This window comes from Ischnura elegans, chromosome 1 (assembly GCF_921293095.1).
Source record: "Ischnura elegans chromosome 1, ioIscEleg1.1, whole genome shotgun sequence".
Classification (NCBI taxonomy): Eukaryota; Metazoa; Arthropoda; class Insecta; order Odonata; family Coenagrionidae; genus Ischnura; species Ischnura elegans.
Window position 1 is genome coordinate 10,063,801 of NC_060246.1, and position 27,217 is coordinate 10,091,017.

Consider the following 27,217-nt stretch of genomic DNA (forward strand, 5'->3'; position numbering starts at 1 on the left):
TCTAATCTTAAGTGTGGTGCAGTAGCTACACTTGAGCTTTAAGTCGACTTCAGCGCCGTGATTGTCTACATCGGGAAACAGTTATGTTGACAGATGAAGACCTAGGAGAGCAATGTGATTCTGTGATCCTAAGCCACGGATATTTGAAATAAACTTCCTCCGTGAATTAACCATTTTGGATTTAGAAGGCTAAAAGGAAAGACCTATTTCAGTTCCTGAGCAAACGCTATTTGGTGAGAGGTGATGGAGCCAGAGGAATTTAGAATTACTAAGCTTGACTTCGTGGAATCAGTGGAATGACATATTCATAACGCAAACGAAAACACTCACAATAATTAATTACTAAGTCAAATTCCACTCCTTTATTAAAACCATTGATATTAAATTTTAACATTTAATTCCTCCCAAGTCCAATTAAATCGCAATATCTTATCCCCCTCGGCATCCTCAGGACTAAAATTGAAGCCCTATGCAATGGTTTCAATAGCAGTGTGTGGGATTTTACTAAGTGCATTCGTTGACGTTATTTTCGATTATGACACCATGGAAACTTAACTGTTTCATCGGATCTTCTGCCGTCTTCTCAGTCTTAAAATTCCTTACATCGTTTCTAAGTTTTATAAAACGGGTTTCACCGTGAGCAACAGGCATAGCAATTAGTTTTCACGGAAATAAAACCAACAATAAAATGATAAACTCCACAAAATAAATTCGTCGATGTAATAACCCCGACACTAGAAAGTTAACTATTGAAATAGAACGCTGAATAACCACACCACGGAATACAGCACAACTTAGAACATAATCAACGGGATGATTCAGGGGTGGGATGGGTATTATTATGTGTTATTATGTGCCATTTACAACACTTGAAGAGCTTCAACCGTGCGGAAACAGTTGCCTACGCAATTTAAGTGCGGGTTCTTAGTGACTTAAGTGGAGGTGTACTTAAAGGAAGCTGGTGACAGCTACAATACCACCTTTAATAGAGAGCCAACTTAAGTGGTCACTTAAGGTACTAGTGTAGACAAGGGAAGGAAAGCGATCACCTCGAAAAGTACAACTCCAATGCTCATTCATTTCGAACTTTTCTTCACAAGACAATCTGAATGAACCGATATTCGTTCCAACAGTGTCTCCAACCATATTATACGAAACAAACAGATACACTCCCACCCGTCCTCAAGCTTCAACGTAGTGACGTCAGTTGACACATAAAGTTACATCAGACGGTTGCTATTGGATGCTTAACGTTCGCCATATTTTTGAGGAACCACTCATTATTTGACGCCGGAGAATATTTTCCTCATCCACGTTAAAGCGCAACTTGGACAGATTTTATTGAGGAAAAATTAACGCTATAGAATCTGACCAAGGATGCGCAAAACGTAGAAACAAAACATATTTTAACATTCGATTTTCTTCTATCTCAAGTTAGGAAGGCAATACAAGGGCTCCAATGCGCAATACCCGCAACTCATTTATTATTTTAAAAAATTGACCATCAGATAGTACAAAATTAAGTAAAAGGTTTTGAAACTGTGAAAAGCTGGTTAACGCCAACTTAAATTTAGAAAAATATCTCTGTGTATATCACTCCTTTTATGGCACCACTCAATAATGTTTAAACACAATTCTTCATCACTGGTGCCCATTGAATCACTAGTTTTACACGAAAAAAAGTTGACCGCGATGATAGCAGGTCAAAAAAAGATACCAGAGATCGACCAATAGTATCAAAACGCTTACTGGAGTGACACACAAAATACTGGAGATCATTTATGTTTTCATCTCCTAATTATTATATTTTCATCTCCTCTTGTTCATGAGAAAACACAAATCCATTTTTAGTATAGCATCTCTCCCTTGCAAATAAAAAATTGAAAAATAGCGAACTGTAACTACATTCTTTACTTGGGCCATTAAACCAACGTTGCTACTGGCAATATAGCCATAGTCATTGATTCTTACTGCGTTAAAAAGTCGAAGTGCTGCAACTTCGCCAATAGATCGAATTTAGATCGACCAATTCCTCGAATTTAGATCGACCAATTCCTCGATCTGTCTCTTCGCACATGCCTCATTCACATTACGATTGTTCCAGAGATTGTCGGAACAATCGTGCATTCACACGACGATGGTTAAAACCTGTGCTGCCCTCTAGTGCTGACATCTACAGTGAACGGGAAATTGACGGGTAGCAAAGCTGTTGAGGTATGCATGGACAAGATATTACTGTTTTCAACGTATATTTACCGAATAATTTTTCTTCCGCCCATATTCTTCCTTCCTAGGACAAATCCATGAATAAAAATAGAGCTTCACGAGCATTCCGTCTTTCTCTTGTCGCTTCCGTTTCCGGTCTCCCAGCGCCTAACCATCGTAAAGTGGCAGCGTTCGGAACTACGTGAAAAGTTGGTGATGGTTTTCCGGGTTTACACCGCGTTGATTCAGGGAATTGTCAGGACATGCATTCACACGGCTAGTTCGGCCAGTAGGACGATCGTAATGCGAACGAGGCAACAGCCACTGCCCACACGCACGCACCAAAGTCGAGCGAAATGGAAGCGCGCGTGGACCCAGTTAAAGCGGTGAGGGCGAGAGACGACTTTTGGCAATGGCCACGGGGAAACGGGCGCGTCAAACGCGCGGGAGAGGGGATAGAGTGGACTCGGAAACAAGCAAGCGAGCGAGCGAACGCCAGTAGAGGGAGAGGGATGGGTTTGGAGCGACCTCGAGAACAGCCTTGAGGAAGGAGGCAAAACCCACTGGACTTCCTTTTCCTAAAAACCATCGTTCACGCGAATTGATGGATAAGGGGAGGGGCAGCCAAAGACGCCCCCCTCCCCCCCCCCCCCCCCGGGGACTGTGAGTATATTCCACCCCACTGAGGAGCGCGCGAAAAGCATTTCTACACTCAACTGGCCTTTCTGTAACCGCAGAACGAGCTCTGAACTCAATAAATGGAACGATGACACCCCCCCATTCCGAGTGAAGACAAGATATAGCGCATCTGGCCATCTTGGCACCTCGAGAAACGATATCCATCAAATACATGGGGAAATAAGACAAACGAATTTTTTTCTGCCTCACAAACTTCGAATTAAATGACATTTGGATTGTAAAATTTGCCGTCCTCGGTGGCGGCAAAGTTAAGCCCTCGTCATCCAAACCGAAGGTCGCGGATTCGAGTCCCGCCTGGGTAAGTTACCGTTATCCAGGGCATGGATGTTTATACACATTTGATTGTTAAAGGTTATCAAAAAAAATCCCGATGTAAAGGCCGAATAGTGCTGTTTTCGGAGGCGTAGAAATTGAAAAAAAATACTGGGGCCCCTACAAGACAGTCAAAAGCATTTCAAAAATCACTTTCCTATAGCATATGAATTTCGCGCTTCTTTTCAATTTAAAACAAATTGACGTCAGCCATGTTGGGAACCCACAGACAACGCATGCAAAAGCGATCAAGGTGGGGTGGCTGAGCGATTAACCGAAAGCGGGGGTGGAATTTGAAAAGCCCAACCTCAATTTTTCTTGTGAATACGTGTTGTTTATAGTCGCATTTCGCTTCGCTACTTCCGAAACCAGAAATCCACTCTGTGAATGGAGTTGCCATATTCAGCTGGGAAACTGCCAAGAATGCGAAATTACAGCCAAAGCATTAACACAAAAACACCATGAGCTCCTTTTCACAACATTTTCAAGAAATGGTAAGATATTAATGCTGAAATAGATGGAGAGCTTTTTGTGAAAATATTCGACGCTGAATTCATACCCAGCACACAAAAAGAATTGAAATGCGAAATTTGGCGGTAACTTCACAACAAATGAATAATACTACGTACTAGTAAACTACTTACAACACAATTATACCTCAATATAAGTTTATGTAAAAAGAGGAAATAATGCTGAGTCACTTTCCGCATATACGAGTTATGAATAACTTCGACCCGTAAAACAAGTTTAAAACAGGAAATCGATTCTAAGATTGGCTTGACGCAGCTCTCCACTAAATTCTCTTATCATAATCTTTTGACACTAACGTACTTCTTCTCTTTCCTCAAAAGTCTTATCTCTCCTTTCTATAAATAAATTTACATTTTGACTATTTTTAATTTTCTTAATGTAAAAAAAATCACTGTAGTAACCTTTCATTCCTTTGCGTATCAAATTAATGTAATCATATTCTTTCATAGCTCTGATGAAGGTAAAAAAAAAATAAAGCGAAACGTCGCACAGTGGTCCGAAATCGGAAAAAGCCGGACAAAATTCCAAAATAGCGTTTTTTGAGGTAGAGACCTGAAATTTGACATATATGCTCAAAAATGATTGGTGATCATGAAACAATAAGTCGTTTTTCATAGATCTCATCTGTTGCTAAGATACCGAGGACCAAACACGACCAAATTTCCAAAAACACGCCCGATCTCATTTTTCTTCGAAAAACTTAGAAGTTAAGCTGCTCGTAGAGTTTTGGAAGGATTTTAATGCTGTAAAAAACATTATATTCCAGTAATATGATACTTTATCTACATTTTCCATTATTTTTAAATATTTTGGTTGATATCGATGTGGTATAATGTCGCAAAATGGCGGCTCAATTTTTACGGCAAAATCTGACATAAAGTAGGCATTATCTTTAGTTTGAGAAATAATAGTTCTCCAATTTTTACTGAGAGTATTTAGTAGAGATAGCTTAAGAGTATAAAGCAAACATTTTGGAAAAAAGTTTGCAGCTGCGGAAATGAGCGCACCTTGTTTATCGCACTTCACGTCCCGGCTCCGCGACGCGGGGGCTTAGAGACTCTGAGACACTGTTGGATATTTCACTTTCTTTGGAACTTAATTATTTAAAGTCGTCGTTTTATGCCCAGTAAATAGTCTCTAGACGCGTCGGCCATTTTTTTTCATTTAATTCTTTAAGACCTAAACTCCAAGAAACTCATCATCAATGCTTCTGAGGCTAGAGCTGACGAAATCCTTCCACAAAAGCTTCTGGGAAAAAGGAACCACGTCAGGCGTCAAAAATAAGACACGCTACACCACTGAGGAGGACAGCAACATTTCCATGAGTCTCAGAAAGATGTAAGTTCAGCGTTCCGAGTGCCATAGAGATATACAATCCATCACTCATCTAAGTAAACAAAGTGAGTCACAAAGTATTCCCGAAACTTTGACCCAAACCTCCTATTAGTGAAGGCGACCGTTCAAACAAAGCGAATGACGCCACGCGCCTCCCTCCCTTGTTTTAGCCACACACACCACACTCAAGATTTCGTCATGCAACCAACGAATGTCCACCATCAAACTATCCCAGTCGCCCCGAAATAATGAAGTCACAACCAACAAATCCACGTGGATGGGACGGACTAATGAGTCGATGTTAAGGGGGTAGACGGTACGCTACTTCCCTTGACCCCAGCTTGTGGGGCACGCAATAGGCACTTCTCATCAAATGGGGATTTAGGAGAACCCCCACGGAAAAATGAAATTTTAAAAGCAAAAGCATCAAAAGAGGACTGATGGAATAAATATATGAATCGGAACTATTACAGGAAAAGAAAACTTAAGTTGTGCTCGGAAATAAGATCGGGCGGTCGTGCGCCTAACCTATAATTTTGCCGTAATAATCCGCAACAAAGACGATATTCATTTCCTGAATTAATATTTAGAAAAAAAAATATACCAAAAGGATTTGGGGGGGTTCAAAGTCTTTACCCATTTTCTTTCATTTCCCTTCTAACATTTAAAACTGGATATTGGTAAAATGACGACTTTTAAAAAAGAAAAATTGCCATTCTCACAAACTCCCTTCGCTTTCACCTCTCTTTTACCCTTCCCCCTCCTATCACAATCCCCCATGACTCTCAACTTGGACCTTTCACCCTTAAATCTTGCGAATTATATAAGTTGTTTAATGATAGTTCATGGCAATTCCCAGTGCAACTAGCTTTGCTGACGTGATTGAGTACTGATGTGATGAGGGGAGAATATATTCTGTATTCATGATATAATTTTCTCTTGGTCCTACGTTTTTCTGTTACACCTGAATATTTTTCTTTGAATAAACACTTTGAAATGTTCCTCGACGAGGTAAATAACGTAAAAAACCCTAGGTTGGGCAGAATCACAGAACACACTAAAAATTGTGATACTGTTTCAAATGTATTTAAAATGTCTGAAAATGTTGTGTGGCTAAATACCCGGGTATCCGCATTCGGCATGCAATTGTATGTATATGCATGTATAGGTTTATATTTTGTTTTTGTTTTATTTTTTCTCTATTTTTTGCATTTACTGAGTCTTGCTGTAATGTTCTTTTTCTTTGAACCTTTGTCAAATGATTTTTACTGAATTATTGTACACCAGTAAATTATCTCATGGGCTAAATGGCCCACGATGATAATAATTTAATTGAATTGAATTGAAGACATAGTAGTCCCTATACATAGTAGAACATACATTGTAGTCCCTCCCGACCGCTCATTTTTGTATGGATTTGAAATCTCGAGGGTGCACATAGACAAGACCCTTTTCAACATTTCCCTGCACCCGAAAGAGTTCGTCAATATTGTCCCTGAAGTACTGTTATTAATTTGAGACACAGGCTAATGTCGACATGGGTTTTTTTAAGCATACACTATTTTAAAAAATCAAGGAGTAACTTACGTTCAAAACGAGTGATCATTCGCCAAAAAACAACTCTAAAGATGGCCTGTGGAGAGGGACGTGTGCCTCCTCTTTACCTTCTTAACTCCATCACTCCCGAGACTATTCCCTTCCATACAACCTTGCCCGTAACTCATAGTTATTCCTTCCCTTCACCAGTCTGCGAGTGCAATGTAAGAGTAAAACACCCAACAGCTGATTGTAAAGCTGATGATGGCATGCTTTGCCAAAACCTATGCTCCATACAGTACGCCCAAACGAATGGCAATTAAGGAGAGTAATTCAAAGAGCGTCACTTCTCCTGGAGGCCACAGTCGAGAGAGCCAACATCTGAAGCACAAATCCACACGCACTAACAGAATTAGAACGATATATCCCAGATGTTTAATGCACGAACATACAGCAGGTGTTCCTGGCAGAGGACCGTCTCGCAGCGAGTCATATTTTCTGGGATGGAGAATGCTTTTACGCAAACTCATGAGCACTTACTGCAAAGGTTTCTACTCGACATGAAACGATATTGCGAAGAATTTCTGGGCCGGCCAGAAAGACTGTTGAAATTATTATGTTAAAATCAAGTTGAATTCCTAAGTTTATTGTTTGATCCAGAGATGGCGCTGCGACGCCGATTTTGTAGTTATGTATGTTACTACAAACAGAGAGAATCTAGAAAAGTAAAAGACTAGCATCTGCAGCTAAAACAGAGTTATTGTAATTTTTCTTTAATAAGTTAATGTGCTCAAGCATATAAATTTCAATAGCCTTCCATTACACTGTTCAATCGTCCCCAAACACGATGCCACAAACACGAAATGACGATGAGGAAAAAGCGCTAAATCGATGGAACGAATTCCCAAAATACAAATAAGCGTATCACTTTCGCTCGATCGATAGCATTTTGTCTATTTTCGTGCCCCGTTACTCTTTTCTTGACGCCAGTTACGACATGTTCTTGGTAGCTTCAATTCGTTCAGAATAAACCCTTGTCATTATTCACCTGCATATCAAATTAAAATTATTTTCTCCATTATAACATGTAACGTTTCAATTAATTTCTCTTAGTTTCACACGTCACTTACAAATATTTTATTTCACTTTAAATAATACAAACTCGGGAGCAGGGAAACACCCGTCCGCCATAACTATCACAATCCGAGTCCCCTCTTTTCACCTCCTCCCGCGCCGTCAACAATCACAACAATTACCTCACTCCACCTCTGCTGCTTATTATTGCTTGAATTAGTTACGTCACACCAAAACCAAAACAAACCACACAAAATTAGGTGTTACAAGCACTAAGATAAACATTCCATATTTAAGGTACACGTATATGTTAAGATGGGTCTATACTCTAACCATCCTCGCAATTCCGGGATGATGTGACAAGTGTTGAACAAATAATACGTCACGAAAGAAGACTGGTTCAGCGGGAGTCCATCTAAATCCTCTTCGGCCCATAAAAAGGAATCCAACCTGATGGCGTCAAATGAAATTCGTGCAATCATAGTTTCACCGCAAACTCTTCGCAAATACATGCAACCACAAACCACGGCCTAAGACGCAATAAAATTTCCCAAACGGGGTGTAATCTACACCGCATTAATAGGGCATTCACCCAAGAAGTAATAGCGGCTTTAGCTACTCCTCGAGCCAGAGGGGTCGGATAGTTAGGAGAGAGATTGCAACCGCTTCCTCCGCCTAGGATGTCGCGGCATCACAATTTTGATTGCTGAAATACTTGCGCATAAAAAAGCTAATAAAAATACCATAAAATAATCAATGGAGTGCAAAGATAATTTACTTAACTCTAAGGAGGCAATGTCGCGGTTCGCGATACAATGCAAATACTTCGTGAATATCTCGTGATGGTTATTGTTAAAAACTGATCTCCATCATGGACTAACTTCATCGTGGCAAAAAACTAGGGCACTTAGGATGCGGATATTTTAATCCTTATACTTTTCAATAAACACTTTTTATAGATATTTGAGCCGACCGTGGCGTCATTTTCTCGTCACTAAAGCGATGCGACTTCAAATTCAGCATTTACTTGCTAAAAAGTCGAAATCGAATGATTTTTAATTACCCTAGGATCAACTTATTGGCAGAAAATTCAGCACTTGCGTAAAATCAAGTGAATTACACACTATGAGTGTGCGCTTGAATCATTCGAGATAAACTCGGACACGTAACCAAGAACTCACCCAATAATGAAGTAATGACCGTGCGGGTTTATTCCGCGTCGATATACAAATTTCACACACCTCCAAGGGTCGAAAGGCTTCCCTTTAAAATACATGAAAATTCTAACTTTATAAACTTCGAAATAAACTGAGCGATAAAACATTTGATAAATTTCACGTAATTACCAAGCAAAAACGGCGGAGAAAAATTGCGTTACTAAAATTTGCACCCTGGATAGCTGATGCCAGTGGTAACTAAAGTTACTGATGATGTTTATATCGAAAACGCACCATTTTTTAACAACAGAAACATTGATGCAAGCGCTCCGATTGGCTGCGAGTTTGCCCATTTTGACGGATGCCTTGAATACATAGCGATCTCCGGCAGGCAAAGAATTCGAAGTCATAAGTTGTTTAGAGCATTCTATTCTAAATATTAGACGGGAGATATACCCGGTGAAATCCTATAGTATAACTCTTATTACTTCATCTTAGGGTGAACCATTGTCTACGCGGTAGAATGACACCCTTACTGCCAATACATAGTACATTGGCTTCACCTCGCGATTCCTGCGAAACGGAGCCGACGGGACGCGACGCATAAGTGTCATATTGTCGTGTTCCTAGAATAGGTCACGGAATTAGGGACGTAATTTACTCAGTTTTTAGGATCTTCAAGCCGTCAGAGGTGGGCTCAGTAAAGATATGCACACAATAACTTAAGTTAAGTCCATTTAACATTCAGACGAATAAGCCAAACTGTATCTCTACGTCTGAATATTAAATGGACTCTACTTAAGTTGTTGTGTGCATTTCTTTACCGAGACCACATCTGACAGCATGAAGATCCTAAAAACTGAGTAGATTACGTCCTTAATTCTGTGACCTATTCTGTGAACACGACAATATGAGATGCATAAATCCATAGCATATGGGAGGGTGGGAATGCTTTAAAATGCCGACGATGCAAGAAAAGGTGCAGGAAGACACGATTTGCGACCTGATCAACGGATGGATCGCCTTTCTTCTCGAGGACCGCAGCTTCCTATTCAACCGTTATTTTAAACCGAGCGATTTTTCGGCGAACCGTTGTTTAATAGAGGCCTTATTTTAATTCCCAGCGGCTTTTGCCATTTTTAGAGTTTACATTAACACTTTCATACAATCTGTGTTAGGAAAACTTTTTTCCCTCGAAGAAGATTCTGGAATTCACCCTGACGGCAGTTCGGTCAATGGTCCAACTAGCGTAGTATCTGATCAGCAATTGGGAGATCCAAGTTCGATTCCCGGCTAAGGCAAATTATTTTTTCACGGGGAATTTCGCTATAATTGGTGTAAATAACTTTGCACCCGAGTCCGTGACGGTGTACACAGCTACTTTGTTACGCAGCGCTTAGGGTTTAGGTAGGATCTTTCTCGGTAGCTCGCGCGGGAATCCATAACAAACAAATGAACTGGACTTCAAGGGATTCCAAGTTCGCCGCCAGAACTGTTGTCGCTCCGCGCGCATGAAAATCAGATTTCAAAATCGTCACTCTCGGCGTTACCAATCACCCATACAAGGTAAGCCCAGGATCAAAACTAGGGAGGGGGGGCAAGCCATGGTTGTTGAAGTTGTAGGTAAGATTTAAGCATGGAAAAGGTGAATGAAATCAACATTTTAAGGAAACTGTAACAGCTCTTTATTAGTTTTTAAAATTATTTGCTTGAAAAAGTATTATTTTCCTCAAAGACATTTGAGATTTTTGCTTCTAGGGGGGGGGGGAGGCAGCTGCCCCCTCCTGCCCCTCGCTGGGTACGCCAATGCATCCATATCCACTTTTCAGGAAGAAATACACGGCATTATTACGTAACTGAGCCATTAAATCATGTAAACCACACATTTAACGCACGCGAGATGATTTTCAACCAAAAAGGACCACTTACTTCCACTATGGTCAATGGCGAAGGTGACAATGAAAGAGATACAGCTGCCCAGTGGCTAAGCAAATAAAATGCGCGCGAAAAGACAACAGATATGACGCTCAACCGCCATGTTCTTGGGCCTCCTTAAATTGAGTCCCGTTGAGCTGGACAGAGCAAAGGGCATCCCCGCATGCGATCGTCCGCTCCCTCTAACCCTTCCGCTTCCCTTTTCAGCCCCACAACTGAATAGGGCGATACCTAACAGCACCCTCCCCCCCATGAGGTCTACGTCACTCCTCTCGGCACCCCTTCCTCATGCCCCCCCTCCCACATGCGGTGCGACCCGCTCGGCTATTTCGGGTCGCCCTTCCCTCGTAGGCCGCTGCTACTACGCCAGTCACTCACTCACTCACTCACCGCTACGTCGAGGAACGACCATCACAGAATAATAATAATAATATGAGCGAGCACCTCCAACGAGAGGGGGCTAGAGATACATCGAATTGGTCGCCGATGATTTCGATTCGGCCGGCCGCGATGCGGGGACGAGTCAAACTGATTGTTGACGAGTTGAATTTGTGGAAGTCCATGGATACCGATAATTGACACAGCAGTTATATTTTTCCGCACTTTTTCATTCTTTCTCGACCGGTTTCAATGCTTACGCATCATTATCAAGAGCTGTCTCTCTTGATAGACAGCTCTTGATAATGATTCGTAAGCATTGAAACCGGTCGAGAAAGAATAAAAAAGTGTGGAAAATACTACTGCTGTTTCAATCATCAGTGGGGGCGAGTCCATCAAGAAAGAGTTTTTTCACATTCGTCAGCACTTAGAGAGAGGATGTCTACTGGCTGGTGGCCAATTGGAAGCGTGTCTTCAATCAAAAAGCATACCACACCCGACTAACAATTCAATTTAATGATCATCAAACTATATCGAAAAGCACTTTCACTGGAAGAAGAAAGATTTTTTTAAGAAACAAATTTTTTTAACAAAACTACCTTGTTTTCCTGATAAAGCTTGATTAAAATATACTATTAGATATATTAAAGCTTAAATATACTATTGGCATCCATCAATTTACTTAATACGTAACGGTTTTTGACATTTATTCGTTTAGTTTTTCAATTCTTAATCTGTACGCACTATCTAATTGGACTCTTATGTCAACTTTGCCTAACACGGCATACTATATGTGAGCATTAATATGTTTAACATTTGGGCGCGGCAGAGTCAACTCCTCAGATACGGCGTTCTGCACATGCTCGGGCAGCGTCCCAAGACTTCCATATGGCACAAGCTTAGACGCGTCATATCACCAGCAGCCCCCACCACTACCACTCTTCATATAACTGCATGTTAATGGATTGGGACATTCTGGCCAGCACCCCGCGGCTACAAATACAAACTTCTCGCGCTATTTTTGCGCGTTTGCGATTAAAAGAACACTTTGGTTAATTGGATGTATAATTATAATTGAAGGGATATTTAATTTCTTTTTCCTTTTTCAAATCTTTGGGAGGGACGGCGTTCGAGAGTCCTTATTTGCAAGCCGCCACTGGGTACAAGGTAATTCTTTCGCTGGCTTCATCCCTTTCAAATACTAATGAAGAAAAAAGTGATTTCCATTTCTTCAAATACCAACAAAAACTCTGCTGCAGAGAGATTAAATTGATGGTAATAGTACAGTAGATTCCGTTAAATGGGTCCACCGATTACTTGGGGCAGCCGCTTGATTGGGGCAGATCTTAAAGAACAGAACCCAATAGAGGAATATCCCATACTATTCTCCGCTTAATTGGGACAGCATGCCGCATTATTGGGCCATGAGTTGGCGACATACTCTATACTCGCGACGAAATTATTTTTTTTTGTTTTCAAACTATTTTTTAATATTTTCCTCCTTTGATTTATGTACTCTTATTTTTCTCAAGTGTTCCTATTCTTGCCCTATTTTGAAAGCTCTTGTTGTTATACTATCTGCAAGAGGATAGGACTTTTCTTTAATAGGACTTAGTAAAAGACATTCATTCAGCATCGCCCAAGGCTGTGAAAAATATTTTCAACTAAATTGTTATAATTCTTAAAAATTATAATAAATTAACTAAACTCGCTGATTTATTAATCAAATTAATAGTTTAATAAACTTATGTTGCATTATAAATATTCTTTAGTCTTCTTTCTACCATTTCAAAGTTTTTTATGCCCATACACCAGAGAGTTCGCCTAATTGGGGCAGCTACTTATTTCGGGCAAAGTGCGCACGTCCCGATATGTCCCAATTAACCGGAATCTACTGTACTTAGTTTCCCAGGAGAGTTCATTTTCGTTCGCTCTCTGTCCTCCACTTGTCCAGCATCTTTGAATGCTACTCTTCCACCCTTGTTTACACATTGAGGACCGATCACGGAGATTATTCTGTTTTGCGTGCTGGACATTTAGGATCGACCCATCACAGAGATTTCCATGCTTCCACAAATGATAACAACACTTACTCAACTTATTTTCATAAATATTTGTGGGTGGGCTCCTATACACCAGTTTATTCCTGGTTTTCAGCGATTAGTTGTACCGTAGCACTTGAAAATAACAAGCTTATGACCGTGACTAAAAATGGAAGGTAAAATATTCCTTTGGAAAAGGTGCTGCTAATAGGAAAGCTTTGATGACAGACCTGATTTCAGTCTGTTCTCAAGAGTCCAAACCCCAAACTATGACTTAAAAATTAATTTGTGATGGTGCTCTTGCCTTACTTGAGATTGGTAACTAATTACACTCAAATTGTTAAGATAATAACTAGGACTTCCGTTGAACTCACTCTTCACATGAATTTTTGGTGGCCACAGTTTTGAATAAGTAATTACTTCACTACTTTTTAATCGATTAATAGTTATTAAAAGAATAAATTATATGAATATACATTAGTACACACTTATAAAATAGCATTTTTTCTCATAGATTCAGCATATCTCGAACCTAGGTAATAATTCCAACTCAAGCCCATTTAATTAGATTATAACTGAAGAGTTGAATAGTAACATAAATAAAAACATGCTTCCATGTATACTAATGCCTTTGGAATAATCATTTTACCAACATCCACCAGCCCTTGCCTCAAAAGACATCGACTAGACTGTGACCAAGTGCATGGTTATTGCATGGTGTGGAAGTGCATGGTATTGCATAGTGCATGATGTGGAATAAAAGTAAGGAATCCAAAGTCATGGCTTGGGCGGTTTGGGTTTTTCCATTTTTGTAGAAATGAGGGGAAAGAACTCCACTCCCCACTCACTTACTCCTTTTGCAGCAATTATCCACAGGGTTCGAGTAACCTTGTTCCACCTAAGCACCACCTCTTTGAGCTGAGAAAACTCTATGAACCAAAGACCATTGTTTTCGAATTTCCTGCTCCATGGATCAGAGCATTAAGGTCCAATGCAGCACTTAAAGAAATGTACATTTGTGCAGGGTTAATCGTACCTTGGTGGATCGAGAGTCATATCATGCCATGAGTTTACGGGTAAAGCTGAGTTTCGGCTACACGTTTCGTGCTATTTTGGTTCCCCATACCTTCGAGGGTATGCCAGGGAATGACGAACCTTAAAAAGCCAGGTCATATCCCTGCCACTTGACAATGATATTACCAAATGGTTCTAGCTTATTTTTAATATTTGCCAGAGGATTTTTTTCTTTCCATCCTTACGATAAAATTCACACATTTTTTTAATTTAAAAATTGTTTACAATCTTAGAATCCAGGATAAGGCATAATATTTACTAAGGCCAAGTCATGTAGCGAATGAAACTAGTTTTTTCGAGCATTTGTGGCTGATAGTGGAATGCGTAATTCATTGCTTTACATGAGATTAAATTTTCTTCATTTTGCTAATTATTAAAGTAGTTAAATATGCTATTGGTTTCTTAGAAAAAGATTTGAAGTTAATATTTATTGCAAAACGATACAATGTGTGAAAATACATGATGAATATCTACACATGGCTTGAGTTGATGCCTAATTCTCAAATGCTGACGTTACTAATTATTTTCATTGGAAAAATGTAAAAAAATTGGATGAAAACAATGTATAAATGATGTTCAAGTATTTATGAAGCAATTTCCATTGCATTAAATTATTTTTAAAAGAGCATTGACAAAATTCCTTCAGCGTGAAACTTGTGAAGGTGAGATCTCAATGATGAATTAAGCTCAATAACATTAGTCTATATTGCGCTTGATAACTTTAAAGCACTGTTTAGTGCTCGCTTTTCATGGAACGAACTAAGAGCATTAATTGGGGATTGGGTGTGCATGGAGTATTACAGGTTGCACGTGCATCTGTAATAGTACCATTATGAACGAAAATGACACGTCCATCACTGGAAGTAATTCCAAAAATCTCACCTGCACTGAAAGTGATAGCTGTCAATCTCAAAGACAAATCTCTACGTCAGAAACACAACTCAAACATTTTACATAGTTATTGAATATATACAACAAGTGTTCAGAGGAAATCACTGGCTAACACAAGAACTTTCAAAATGGATAATCAAACCATTCTTATACTTGAATATATAAAAAATTAAGAGTTGGAAAACGTACCGATTGAAAACAGGCCACGAAACGTCAAGGTCATGACAGGATGGAGATGAAAGGTCAAATTGCACATCGTTGAGGTCATAGAGAGACGTAAGGAGCTGGCTTAGAGATACAGCATCCCTTACTGGAGCCCAATCTGTATACCACTCCGCTGTGAGCTCCGTAGCACCAGAAAAACATTGCTGTAAAGTGTCTGCCAAACACTGATGCACAAGGCAAAACCTAATGAAAGCCCTCCCCCGGCCAACGGATGTCTTCAGCTGTAATAAAAAATGAGAGGTACCCGTTAATTGAAATTGAAGTGATTTCAATTGGGAAAAGAAGTAATGTAAGCTTAAAAACTTCAACAAAGGAACAATCCTAATGCTATCCTAATCTTTATCCACATCAAGGACTTATTCCTTTTTGAGAGTGACTATCAACAATGAATGTAGTACCAAAAGCCAACAGTATAATGATATCTCATACGTTGTGACTGATTGGAAAGCAAATAGCACTTGTGTTTTCAGAATACAAAAATTTTCAAAATTAAAACTAAACAACAATGAGATATTTGGTGCACTCAGCTCATGGAGCAGCTCCAAAGCGCTACAGCTTGATGCGTGTGCTCAGGGGACACTCAAAGATTGGCCATTTTCCTGAGTGGTAGAAATCCATCCTCAGCACCAATCAGAAGTCACTTATTCATGAAATATGTCAGACTACCAAAAATACCTTCCTGCTCGCATCAAAGCAACTGAGCTTATCATTCAGCTGAAAAACCCTTTCCCACCCAATGTGATGTACACGTCACACACATCGAATTGCACAAATGGCTCACTTTTTCCGTTTTTGGGCACCTAATTTATGTGTATTAATTCAGTCTCAATTCCTTGAGATAACATTATCTCAGTTAACAGCTGAAATATTCTCAGCCTGTGGATACTTAAGTTAATTTGTACAAGCAAGGAAGTCGAACAGTTTCTGCAAGCAGTCCTCCAAATGGAGTGCATTAAAAGAGAAAAGTGTGGTTAATTCCAAACCATGGCCCTTATATACTGGTTACTAATCTCCGGCTCGGGAGTGTTGCCTGAGATTCCGCTTCCACCCCTCACACGCCTCCCCTCAAACACAACTCTGGGCACAGTGCGCTGTCACTAGGGGAAATATGGAACTAACTGCACTGTCGGCGGCGGTATATGCTTTCGACAGCGCAGTTAGTTCCGTATTTCCCCTAGTGACAGCGCACTATGCCCAGAGTTGTGTGTTGAGGGGAGGCGTGTGAGGGGTTTGAGGGGTGGAAGCGGAATCTCAGGCAACACACCCGAGCCGGAATATGTCGGGAGATTAGCAACCAGTATATAAGGACCATGTTCCAAACTAAAAGTGTCCAGATTACAGACACATTGAAAAGAGTATTTTGGTATAAAATGACTCACAGTGGGAAATTTCACCCATGAATTGATTGCGCGATCACAAAAAATTAATACTTCAATATTCACAATAAAGATATGCATTAGGCGTGAACAGATAACAGGAGATAATACCAGTACTGCTGGTAATGACACATCCAATAAAGATGAAGTTTTGCCTTCTGTTAAAAACCAGGAAGACCAGGACACTGCCATAAATGCAACAAATCAAGCTAGTGGGGAAAATCCAAAAGGATAAAAAAACAACTCACCTGCTACTCATTTGTCGTTATTTTAATTCTGGCTGTGAATAATATATATGAATCAAAGTAAAAGTGAACTAAAAACTCTAAAAGTAAATGATAAGCACACAGCCATCTGCATTCAGTCAGATCTGGAGGGTAACTTTAAAAACTTTTCCAAGGGAATTTTCTAAATTTTCATCAATCATCTCTGTATCAGAAATAATGCCCCATGAGTTATGAATTTCATATTAACACAGTAATTGTCTGTTAAAATAAAAATAACTAATAAAAAATAATTTTTCAAGGAAGATGATGCCTGACAAACTGACGCAAGGACTGCATGTACCCAACAAATTACATCAATGATTTCAGTCAGTTCTTTGTCTACCACACCCATGACTGCCAAGGAAACCACTTCAATAACTATTACCTGCTCACTTTATGTCTGCGGGTGAGCTTTCGTGAACGGAAATAATGCGAACTACCTATTGACAGTAACGAAATGTGACGCACAGGGTAGTGTTAGGACATTTTTAGTGGTTGATTTGAGAATCAATTTCACCTTTATATTTATATTTTTGCATGTGAAGAGCAAGAATTCACAATTCCGATATAATAGCACGTGAAAGAGCTCACATAATAAACAAAAAATTACTTAAAACTCCAGTTCAAGATATCTGAGTTTTCCATTGCCGCCATTTTCACGTCCACTTCCTACGAGGGCACGTTAACGAGGGAGCATCCGCGTTCCCTTGTTCACTTACCCTTCGTTCCCTTGCACCCTCGCCAATTGGATCCACCCTTGCTGTCGTCACATCCGTAAGTTGACGATCGAAAAATGCACGAAGGGTGAAAAATTGCGAATTGGAAAACGGCCTTAAAAGACTTACAAGGAAAACGGTTTGGCAACACTGCTCCATGAACAATTCACAATGTGAACTCGACAGAGGCCTATATCGACTAACTGAGGCCATGCCTGCTGATTGGCAAAGGGAAAGTCACTTGTCGAGAAACTTTCCCTCTCCACACCACTTCTTGCTTTAGGCACACCAGCTCACCCCCAAGATACAATGAACAGAGTTTAGGAGGGAATAGTTCTGTGGAAATTTAAGAAGTAATTTTAATAGCCACCAAATAGTCATAGTAGTATTATCTAAACCTCCTGTATAACTACTGCCTCTTTCGGATATGCCAAAATATGAAACTTAATCCAATTTCAAAAAAATATTTAGACTACGTACAAGATATTGCTATGAAAAATAGTTAGATGTAGATTAAGCAGTAAATTTGCTACTCATATCATTAGTACAAAATGCCAACTGCACCAATGTTTGACAGTCACAAAAAATAGGCTTCCAAGTGTTAAATAAAAGTAAAATTTTTACACTTCTCTACAGTTTTTTATCATTATTATATTATTCAGTGTTATAGACAATTTAAAACAAAAATCGTATAATAAAAATTAATTATAATTAAAATAAAATTTCTTCATAAGCCGATAGTTGGGCTATTTTGACTCTTTTCAATCCCCATGTGACATGTAAATCATGCATCTATTTTTAAACTGTCAATGAGGGAAATCTAATGAAAAAGATTTTCTGGCTTAAGACACAGAAGAAGAAGAAATTTTCACAGTAAAATATATTTTCTCGAAAGAAATAATAATTTGGGCATGAAAGGGATAAGAGAACTCCAATAACTTCACTTGACGAGCTCCAGAGTTGCTCTATCATCAGAATACACCCACTGGTATTTACTATGAACCCATGATAAATAGGATATAACCATCAACGAGATATTGATCCAAAAAAGAAAGCTTAGCACCGTAGTCAATGATCAATAGCTATTTTTTCATCCAAAGCATTGATGGGACATATAAAATACTATATAATGACCATTAAGTTGGTAAACTCTAACCAGCAGATTGGAAATCTGTGGAAAAATACATTGTTGACTTTTACAACTAAATTTCTACATGTGCATATGTTTAGACACATTGCAGTGTGCCATACTCCCCATAACTTTTCAACAAGTTCCAAAAAGCAGCTTGCTACTTTTGTCGATCAAGAATTTTTATTCTCTGTCTAAGTAAATACGAATCATATTGCAGAAACATGTCACATGTGTGTGGTTTTGAACGATTTTTCTGGCACAAATACAGAAGCAATATTGTTAGCGAAATATTTACCATCTTTGGATGCAAAATTAAAGAAAGAAAACTGCTTATGTTGAGTAATCTTTGCATTATGTCTATCACTAAGCGACTACAAGAAGGAGCCGGCAACAAAATGGAAAATAATTCTATCAAGTATTTGCAACTGAGCTGAGATTTTACAGCTATTACATAAAAGCAAAAAAATGTAGTTTCAATCGATTGATAGTTCTATTGCTAAGTTTGAATCATTACATTTTCCAATAATAAAATCAATAAAAATAGCAGATTAATTTCTCATTCACGTAAAGACAGCACAATCAAAAAATGCACTCGTACCTCAGGATTATACTTCACAAACTTGAGACCCTCGTGAACTCCTCCTCTGTTGGATACCAGACTTTTAAGCATAAAATCCCAGTAGCATCTCTTTTTTCCAAAGAGGTTACTTTTCTCTGAAATGAAACCAAATAGAAAATTAATTCCATTTTGTACATTAAGGCCTTAATATATGTTTTCTTTGTAAGAAGGTACAGCAGCATGTGAACTTCAAACCAGAAATGAATTCAACTTCCAGTCATAGATACCTTTCAATCCAAGTGATAGAAAATGCTCCAGTTTGGCACAAAACCTATGAAATACTGTGCAACTATCGTCTATAGGAATATTCATGCAGAGGAATTCTTGCGATAATCCAGCTATACATTCTGCAAAGAGATCTCCCTTTAGCTAACGGCGATTTCACTTTCTTATGCATTATTGCCGAAAATAATGCTTCATAAAACGTCTTACCTGTGATGTCAACCACAAGCTTGTCAAGCTTGAAATACCCGGGCATTTTTTCACTTGAACTCATAATTTTAACTGTTTCACAAAACCTAGAAGATCTAATTCTATCATTCACTCACATCCTACAGAACAGATCCCTTTAGTCTACTTTATCAGCCTCTGCTTGGTTAAATCAAGCAACCTGTAGCACCAATGATGCATGATAAGAATACAGAATGAATAACATCGCCTGATGTCTAAAACACATCGATCGAGGATTTTACATCGACTGACGTCTTGAGGGGCAACTCAAACCCAATAAAGAGTCACCTTATAACGCCTTTCCAAGTAGTGTGAATAAATTCTCATAGTATTATGGACGAAATTTTACATATGTCTACAGAAATCTATTGTCATTCGTAGCACCAGCTGAATTGCAAACGGAAATCTGGCCAATAACACAAAGATTTTGATCACAGACAATTTCATAACAAAAACAAATGCAATCAGAAATCCGCAACCACCCTAGCCTATCAAGAAATAACCCGCGAACATATAAGTATTCGAAATTTAAATTAGTTATATAATATTACAAATACAATGGATTATATTTTATTTTAAAGCCAGTTTTCAAGAGCGGTTTACGTCGTAATGCACCGTATAAAAGTCTATCGACCCAACTTGTGTTGTATTTGATTGTGTGCGAATGCATGAACAGAATTTACAAACTGTTCTAATTTGATTCATGTGTTCGTACAGGTTCCGTACCGGTCCACCAAAATCTTTCAACCATGCACACATAACCCTTGCATATCGATGTATAGTTTGGCCAATCCTTAAGGGACCGCAATGCAGCCTTAAAATAGTTTATCACTTGAATTTTGAATAAATTTCTTCAATGTTTCCTTCAAACCACCTCCTTCTACACGGCAGTTGTTTGTTGCAGTCACAGCTCTCCCATTCACTTAAAGGGAGATGCTTGGTGCTGTTGCACAGTGAAGGCCTTCCATGAATTGAGTATGGAATGGCAGAGGCACTTCAGTGACACACTGTTGCAAAAAGACATTAAAATAGCTAAATAACTAGGTACCTTTCCTGGTGATAGTAGCTTTTGGGACACCATATTTAATTATTCACTCCTGGATCGGAGCAGGAGATATACATTTATTTCATAGGTATCCTGACAAGGGATCGCTTTAACAGCTCAACCAGCTCCAGAGATCAGGCTACTGCTGCAGCCTGCACTGATGGCCCAGGCTATTGGTTGTTTTGACTGACCACTCTTCAGCAAAGGCTTCCTGTTCTTTGTGCTACATGCAAATAAACAGTTGATGAGAGGATCTTTATGCACGAGTGTAAGTAAAAGGCTATTAAAGTCTGATCTCGAGCATAGTCACATAGCAACAATATGGAAACATAGACACTTAGGAGGAGGATGAGAAAAGACCTTACAGAGGCCTTCCTGATGTGGGTACAGAGGAGGTGAAGTGGGTAAAGAGGAGGAAGAAAGTGCTGGTGGGTCATGAAAGGAAGCTTCTGGATGAAATACAGAGAAGTAGTGGTATTTGGGAGAGGCAACTAACATCTGAGGTCATTTGTCCTATAGGGAAGGGTGGAGAGAAACAGCTGGCATTGGCCTGCTCTTAACCCTTAGGCAGCATGAGGTCATGATTTTAGCTACTAGCCTTTTCGGAAGAGAAGCAAGAAATATTTTGCATCTCCAGCCTAGCGGAGTGTCTTGCAGTGAGTGAACCCGTCCTTCTTTTTTACCAGGGGATGGGCCGACATAAGGCCACTTGTGATAGGCACATTAACAGTGTGAAGCGGGTAGGGAACAGTTCAAAATGTGCAGTATGATACGAAATTCAAGGAGGTGCACCCTGCCATGAGGGCTGGCCCAAGTGAGAGTTGAATCCCTTAGTGATCTTTATGGGAAAGTGCCCAAGTGCCAGATATCCATGTAGCAATATAAATTTTGGGAAACTGCAGCAGGTAGTCCAGCAATGGTCAAATGTTTAAAAACGCTTTTTCCCCAGTCAGTAACAAGAGCATAAAAAACATTCCCACAGTCTAATGTTTAACGAAAGGCGCCCAGGGGACCATGACTTAACATGCCATCTGATGGACGGAGTGTTGTGCTTGAAATGTCCCCCACACAACATTCAAGCAGGGATCGGGCAGTCTCCAAAAATTCTCTGTCACCTCCAGGATTTGAACCCAAGACCACAGGACAGGAAGCCACAACACTCTAGCTGCCATGCCGACCAGATCCTCCTTAGATGGAGCGAATACTGATTGGGGAGGAGGTGCTGAAAACTGTGGTGGAGGGAATAATGCTAGTCAAGTGAGGGAGGAGAAGGAATAGGACTTATGATATACATAGAATGAAAGGGAGTAGGCTTTATTGGGAATTGATGAGGGAACTCCAAGTTGGGAGCGGAGACAGACTGGGTCGATTGGCAACGTGTAAATTCCATGTAAACCTACAATGACCGGTGGAATCAGTGGCGGTACGTGCATATACACATGTTAGCAAGTGCACACCCAAACATTTATGAATAATAAAAGAAAACTATTCCTTTAACACGAGATATATATTCCTTGTTATCACACCGGGCACATTTTCGATCTATGCGATCACTTGAGGGTGCTCCTGCAGAACAAGATAAGCAGGGGGGCATGCCATGTTTAAATGGGTGCTGGGAGCAGACTCAAAACGACGCTAGTGTGCACGCACACATTTAGTGAGCAACTCGCAGGTAGTGTAGCGGTGTAGCTGCCACCTACACTACCTGCGCTCAGGATCCTAGTCAGTCAATGCTTTCAGTACCATTTAGAAGCATTCATTGGAACTTCATGCTCTTTTTCATCATCGTACATCTTCTCTAATGCACACCCTGGATATTTAACCACCAGCCACCACTGGGTGGAATACTGTAATAAGTAATTCATACCAATCACCCTCTACTTTTATGCAATCATACTTGCTCACTCAGAGCTTCAACCTGAGATGTGGTCGCAATGGGTGTATCTAGAGGTCACCTAGGACTAAGCCATACGTGTGTGAATAGGGAAATTGCATACTTTTTATAAACAGTATGCTGATATACTACAGTAAACACTTGGTACAGCAATATACTTTTTTCCGCTTAAAATTCAGTTTATACCCTAGAAAATGACTCCCAAAAGTCGCCCGAGTTTCGCGGGCTAAAAAATACCACCCCCACTAATCTTTGGCTGTGACGTCATAGTTCAGTACGAGTCCAAGATCCAAGCCCAGTAACTGCAGGTTTGGAAGAGCCACGTTGCGTTTAAAGGAGAACATGGGTGAAATAAGGAAAAATTACAAGTGGTGCATTATTCCTCTGTGCAATAACACCCCAGAAAAAAATTTTCGTCTGCATTCCCACGGAGGAAATTAGAAGAAAAGCCTCGATGCATGCCGTCTGTCGGGATGAGCGTTACGGAAAAACAAGAGTATAATAAACGGAATGATAAACCCGTGTGCTATGTGAGCGAAGATAACTTTAATATAAATAATATTTCCATATTTCATTGACTGAATAACTTGAAACTGAGATTTTTCGATAATTCGGCCGCCGTAGAATAAAAACTCAACTTCCGAACAAAAATCGAGATAGGTGTTTCTCGATGGTTACGATGTACTCAAATTATTAAGGCACTTGTTCAATTTCAGTTACGGAAGGACATAGAAAATTCCATGATGTTTAAAATCAAGGGAGGAAATATGAAAATATAGAGCAACGTTGATCCTCATGCATTCGAGTGCCAGCCAAGAAGACAGCGTTTTCTTCTACTGTCGGCGTCAAAATGATGCGCCGCTGTACTTTGCAAATTTATAACCTGGCTTCACTACATGCTATAATAATGAACTATGCGTCATTTTAAAGGAAATTTTATCCTAAATTCTGATTTATTTTATTACAAAAAAATTGAAAAATGACACGGTCAGTGCAATAAATGACTCCGCGCACCGAAAAATTAGCCGTTTTGTCAACTTCATGAACTTTGCAACTCAACCTAAGGAAAACTACTACGTCTACAGCATTCATCTTCCACACTAATTTACACTCATCAGTGCGGATTAATAAAATGGCTTTTGGGTATTTTTCGAACTTATATTTTGTTATAAATTAATGAAAATATTTAAACATTATCTTGTCCCATAGTTTACCCCGAAAAATAAAGAAAGTTGTAGATGGAAAAAGAATGGAATCCAGAGGTGGACACAAAAAATGAATCGCAGCATTCTTTGATTTTATTCTACGCCGTTGCTTGCTTTTCAAAAAAAAAGTTGAGTCACAAGAGGAATATACCTCTTGTGACTCAACTTTTTTTTTGAACATATGTTCCGCGGCCTTTGATTTGGAAACTATGGAATTAAGAATGGACATGTGTGGATCAGCAATTACCATTTAGTTGGTTGTCAGGATAAAACAAGGATCCATTTAAAGGTTGTCAGGCCGTCGTATAAAGATAGGACTGATGTGCACCACAGGGGAAATGGTGTGTTTGAGGGAAAGTCAAACCCAAAGTTGCCCAAAGAATGTGCAGTTCTATGTTGCTCTTTCCCCAGTTAAAACCAAATAGAAATTGGATTGGGATGATATTTTCACCACGGGTTCCAGTGATAGTGAGAGTGCAGGTGATCACGGTCATCGTCGAAAGTCATCCCTCTAGGATTTCCGATACGGAATTTTTAAGTGACAACCGATCGCAATGACGATGAGCTCGCCTTTAGAGAAGGTTTCAGATATATCGTGAGAAAAGCTCCCAAAATGTATTAAAGACTCTGTTTGGAAAACATGCACATTTTAATGCTAATTTAGGAAGTATTTCATTTCAAAAGTAACTTATGAACACCTGAAGACGTTGTGTTTATTATATTGATCGAAGTGCGATTGACCGATTCTTTCTGCAGAATAGGAAGTGGCTTCGGGGTTTTTAGTCACAAGATGGTAGATTGTGTTGGAAGTTCGTCTATATTATCGCTACTAAATTGAAAAATTAATAGTCTGGCCTCCTCAGAGCTTCCTATCGCCCTCCAGGCAAGGTATTTTTAAGTTGAAAGTATCATCGACAGCTTCGAGGTGGAAATAAGTTCACCGTAAGACTCTACCGGACTGCCAAAAGAATACACATTTCACATGAGTATACCGCGCTTTCGCCAATATTATACGCAAGTCTCACTTTGTTATGAACTATAAAACATTACAGATGCTCATCAGCTATCTTTCCATTTCTCGGCATCGACTTTCCGAGCCGACGAAGTCTACAGTTTCACTAAAATACCCTGTTATCATGATGGAATCAGTAACAGGAAGCTTGCTAGGATCAGCCTAAGAATAACCATATGCCTTTCATCTTTACGCAATCTATCGCTTTCAATGGAGGAGAAATAGATCAAATAATAGCCCTGAAGTCACAATGAACAACTGCGATACGTCTGCACTTCAATAAATGAATCATAACCACGCCGTCGCATGTATAAGTATGCAACCTATACTATGGCCGTGCCGCCGTCTCTCCTCGTACTGAACTATGACGTCACTTTTCTACCAGCCAATCATCGGGCGTTTTCGCTTCTCACTTGCATTTGAAAATTCTCGTGAACTTTGATGCATTAAATATCGTAAACCACGTCATAAAATAGTAAAAAAACTTTCACCGAGGTATGCAAACATATATTTTTATATAATTTTGGGGCTATTAATTATATCTGAAATATATGCAAGTTCCCTATTATGCAATTCAGGGTATAGGGTGACCTGTTCCTTACCTTGGACTTGGTGTGGACTTTGAATTAGGAGAGTTCAAAAGCTTCACGTGGATGCTTCAGCATTCATGAAAAGCCATCAGTCAGCAGCCATATTTTCCACCCACAGTGCCATTTTCTCAATAACCAATTATGATAATGGTTGTGTTCACCCGAGACGTACAGTCCCAATCTCCATTTGCTCACTGACACACTATTTCTATCTTTCCAGTTAAAATCTCACAATCATACATACTCCAATGGCTGTAATAATCAACCTTCCGTTGAGCGCATTGCATCTGATAGGTACATCGCAAGTTTTCTTCATTCCTTTGTGCCACTAGGCGCCATAGACCCTTGACGCTTATAGTGGCCTTTTATTCTGACATGCTGTATGCAACCTTTCACTTTTTGCATTTATGCCGACTGATCAGAGGCGGATTATTCAGCATAATTAAGCAAAATAATGGCACAATAAAGCGATATAAAAGCAATATTTGATAAATAAAATAAGAAAAAACACTGTTCTTATAGAACCAACATCTACATCTACATAATACCCCGCAAGCTGCCTAAAAGGCGTGTGGCAGGGGGTGTTAGGACACCAGTGGTCTACGCATAAAAAATGAAAGGCTCTATAAAGTTGGGACTAGCATTTATTAAAGTCCTTTATGGTTCGGGGGAAAAACGAATTCCCATATCTATCCGTTCGGCAAAACATCTCTCTTAATTTATCGATTCTATTGGACCTGGAAATATAGTGTGGCTCTTAAAGATATCCATTCTCAATTTTCCAGCAATCTAAGCCTAGCGCGCAGCCTCCGAGTCTCCAACGGCTCCCAGCCTAATTCGCTTAACATCTGCGTAACGCTGTCTGTACCCCCTTAGCAGTTTTTGACACAAAGCGCAGCCGTCCTTTGTATTTTATTCAGTTCGTGAATTAAGTCTTTCTGTACCGGTGCTAACATGCTAAAATACATCACATAGAATAATACTTAATACCCTAAAGGGTACGTTAAATCGCACCTTACCAGATCGGTCTGGGGCCGAACGACGGCATGTTAAGGGGTATATATGCTTGGCGTGAAATACATCATGTAGCTGTTTGATAATAATGTTCACTAATAATGGTGGCTTTAAATTAAAAGGTGAGCACATGAGCCATGCTAAGAGTAAATAATGTTTTTTTACATCTGTGCCTGCCAGGCACATTGTGCCTGAACTCAGCAACAAAAGGTTAAGCTACATCATAATCGCTTTAGCCATTGGAGTTTATGTTTAGTTGTAAATGTATACAGGCAACTGTGGGAAAAACATAGCTGTGAGTTCTACCCTTCCATTTTTTCACCTGTTCTATCCCTAGCCTCTTCTCATCTGTATGGCCCAAACTTAAATTAAGTTGTCTTTCAGTTCAATCTCCGTAGTTTTTGCCTTCAGTTTGGTTATGTGGTATGCTGTGCTAGAATACCTATTCCTCAATGCTGAGAAATATTTGGAAAAACCTGTGATATCACTCTTTGTATTGTGCCC

The 27,217-nt window shown here is 39.6% G+C and overlaps 1 protein-coding gene across 1 annotated transcript in view; it reads right to left on the reverse strand.

Moving 5' to 3' along the window:
- The window catches only part of LOC124155332 (FYVE and coiled-coil domain-containing protein 1), an 84,793-nt gene extending 64,410 nt beyond the window's left edge, over window positions 1-20,383 (reverse strand). Inside the window, exons 1-4 of the mRNA XM_046529063.1 lie at window positions 19,936-20,383; window positions 19,731-19,850; window positions 19,483-19,598; window positions 15,359-15,615 (exon numbers count right to left, since the gene is read on the reverse strand). Of these exons, the coding sequence (XP_046385019.1) occupies window positions 15,359-15,615; window positions 19,483-19,598; window positions 19,731-19,850; window positions 19,936-19,999 (557 nt within the window). The 5' untranslated portion in view covers window positions 20,000-20,383. The remainder of the gene's footprint in view (window positions 1-15,358; window positions 15,616-19,482; window positions 19,599-19,730; window positions 19,851-19,935) is intronic.
- Between the last annotated feature and the right edge of the window lie 6,834 nt (window positions 20,384-27,217).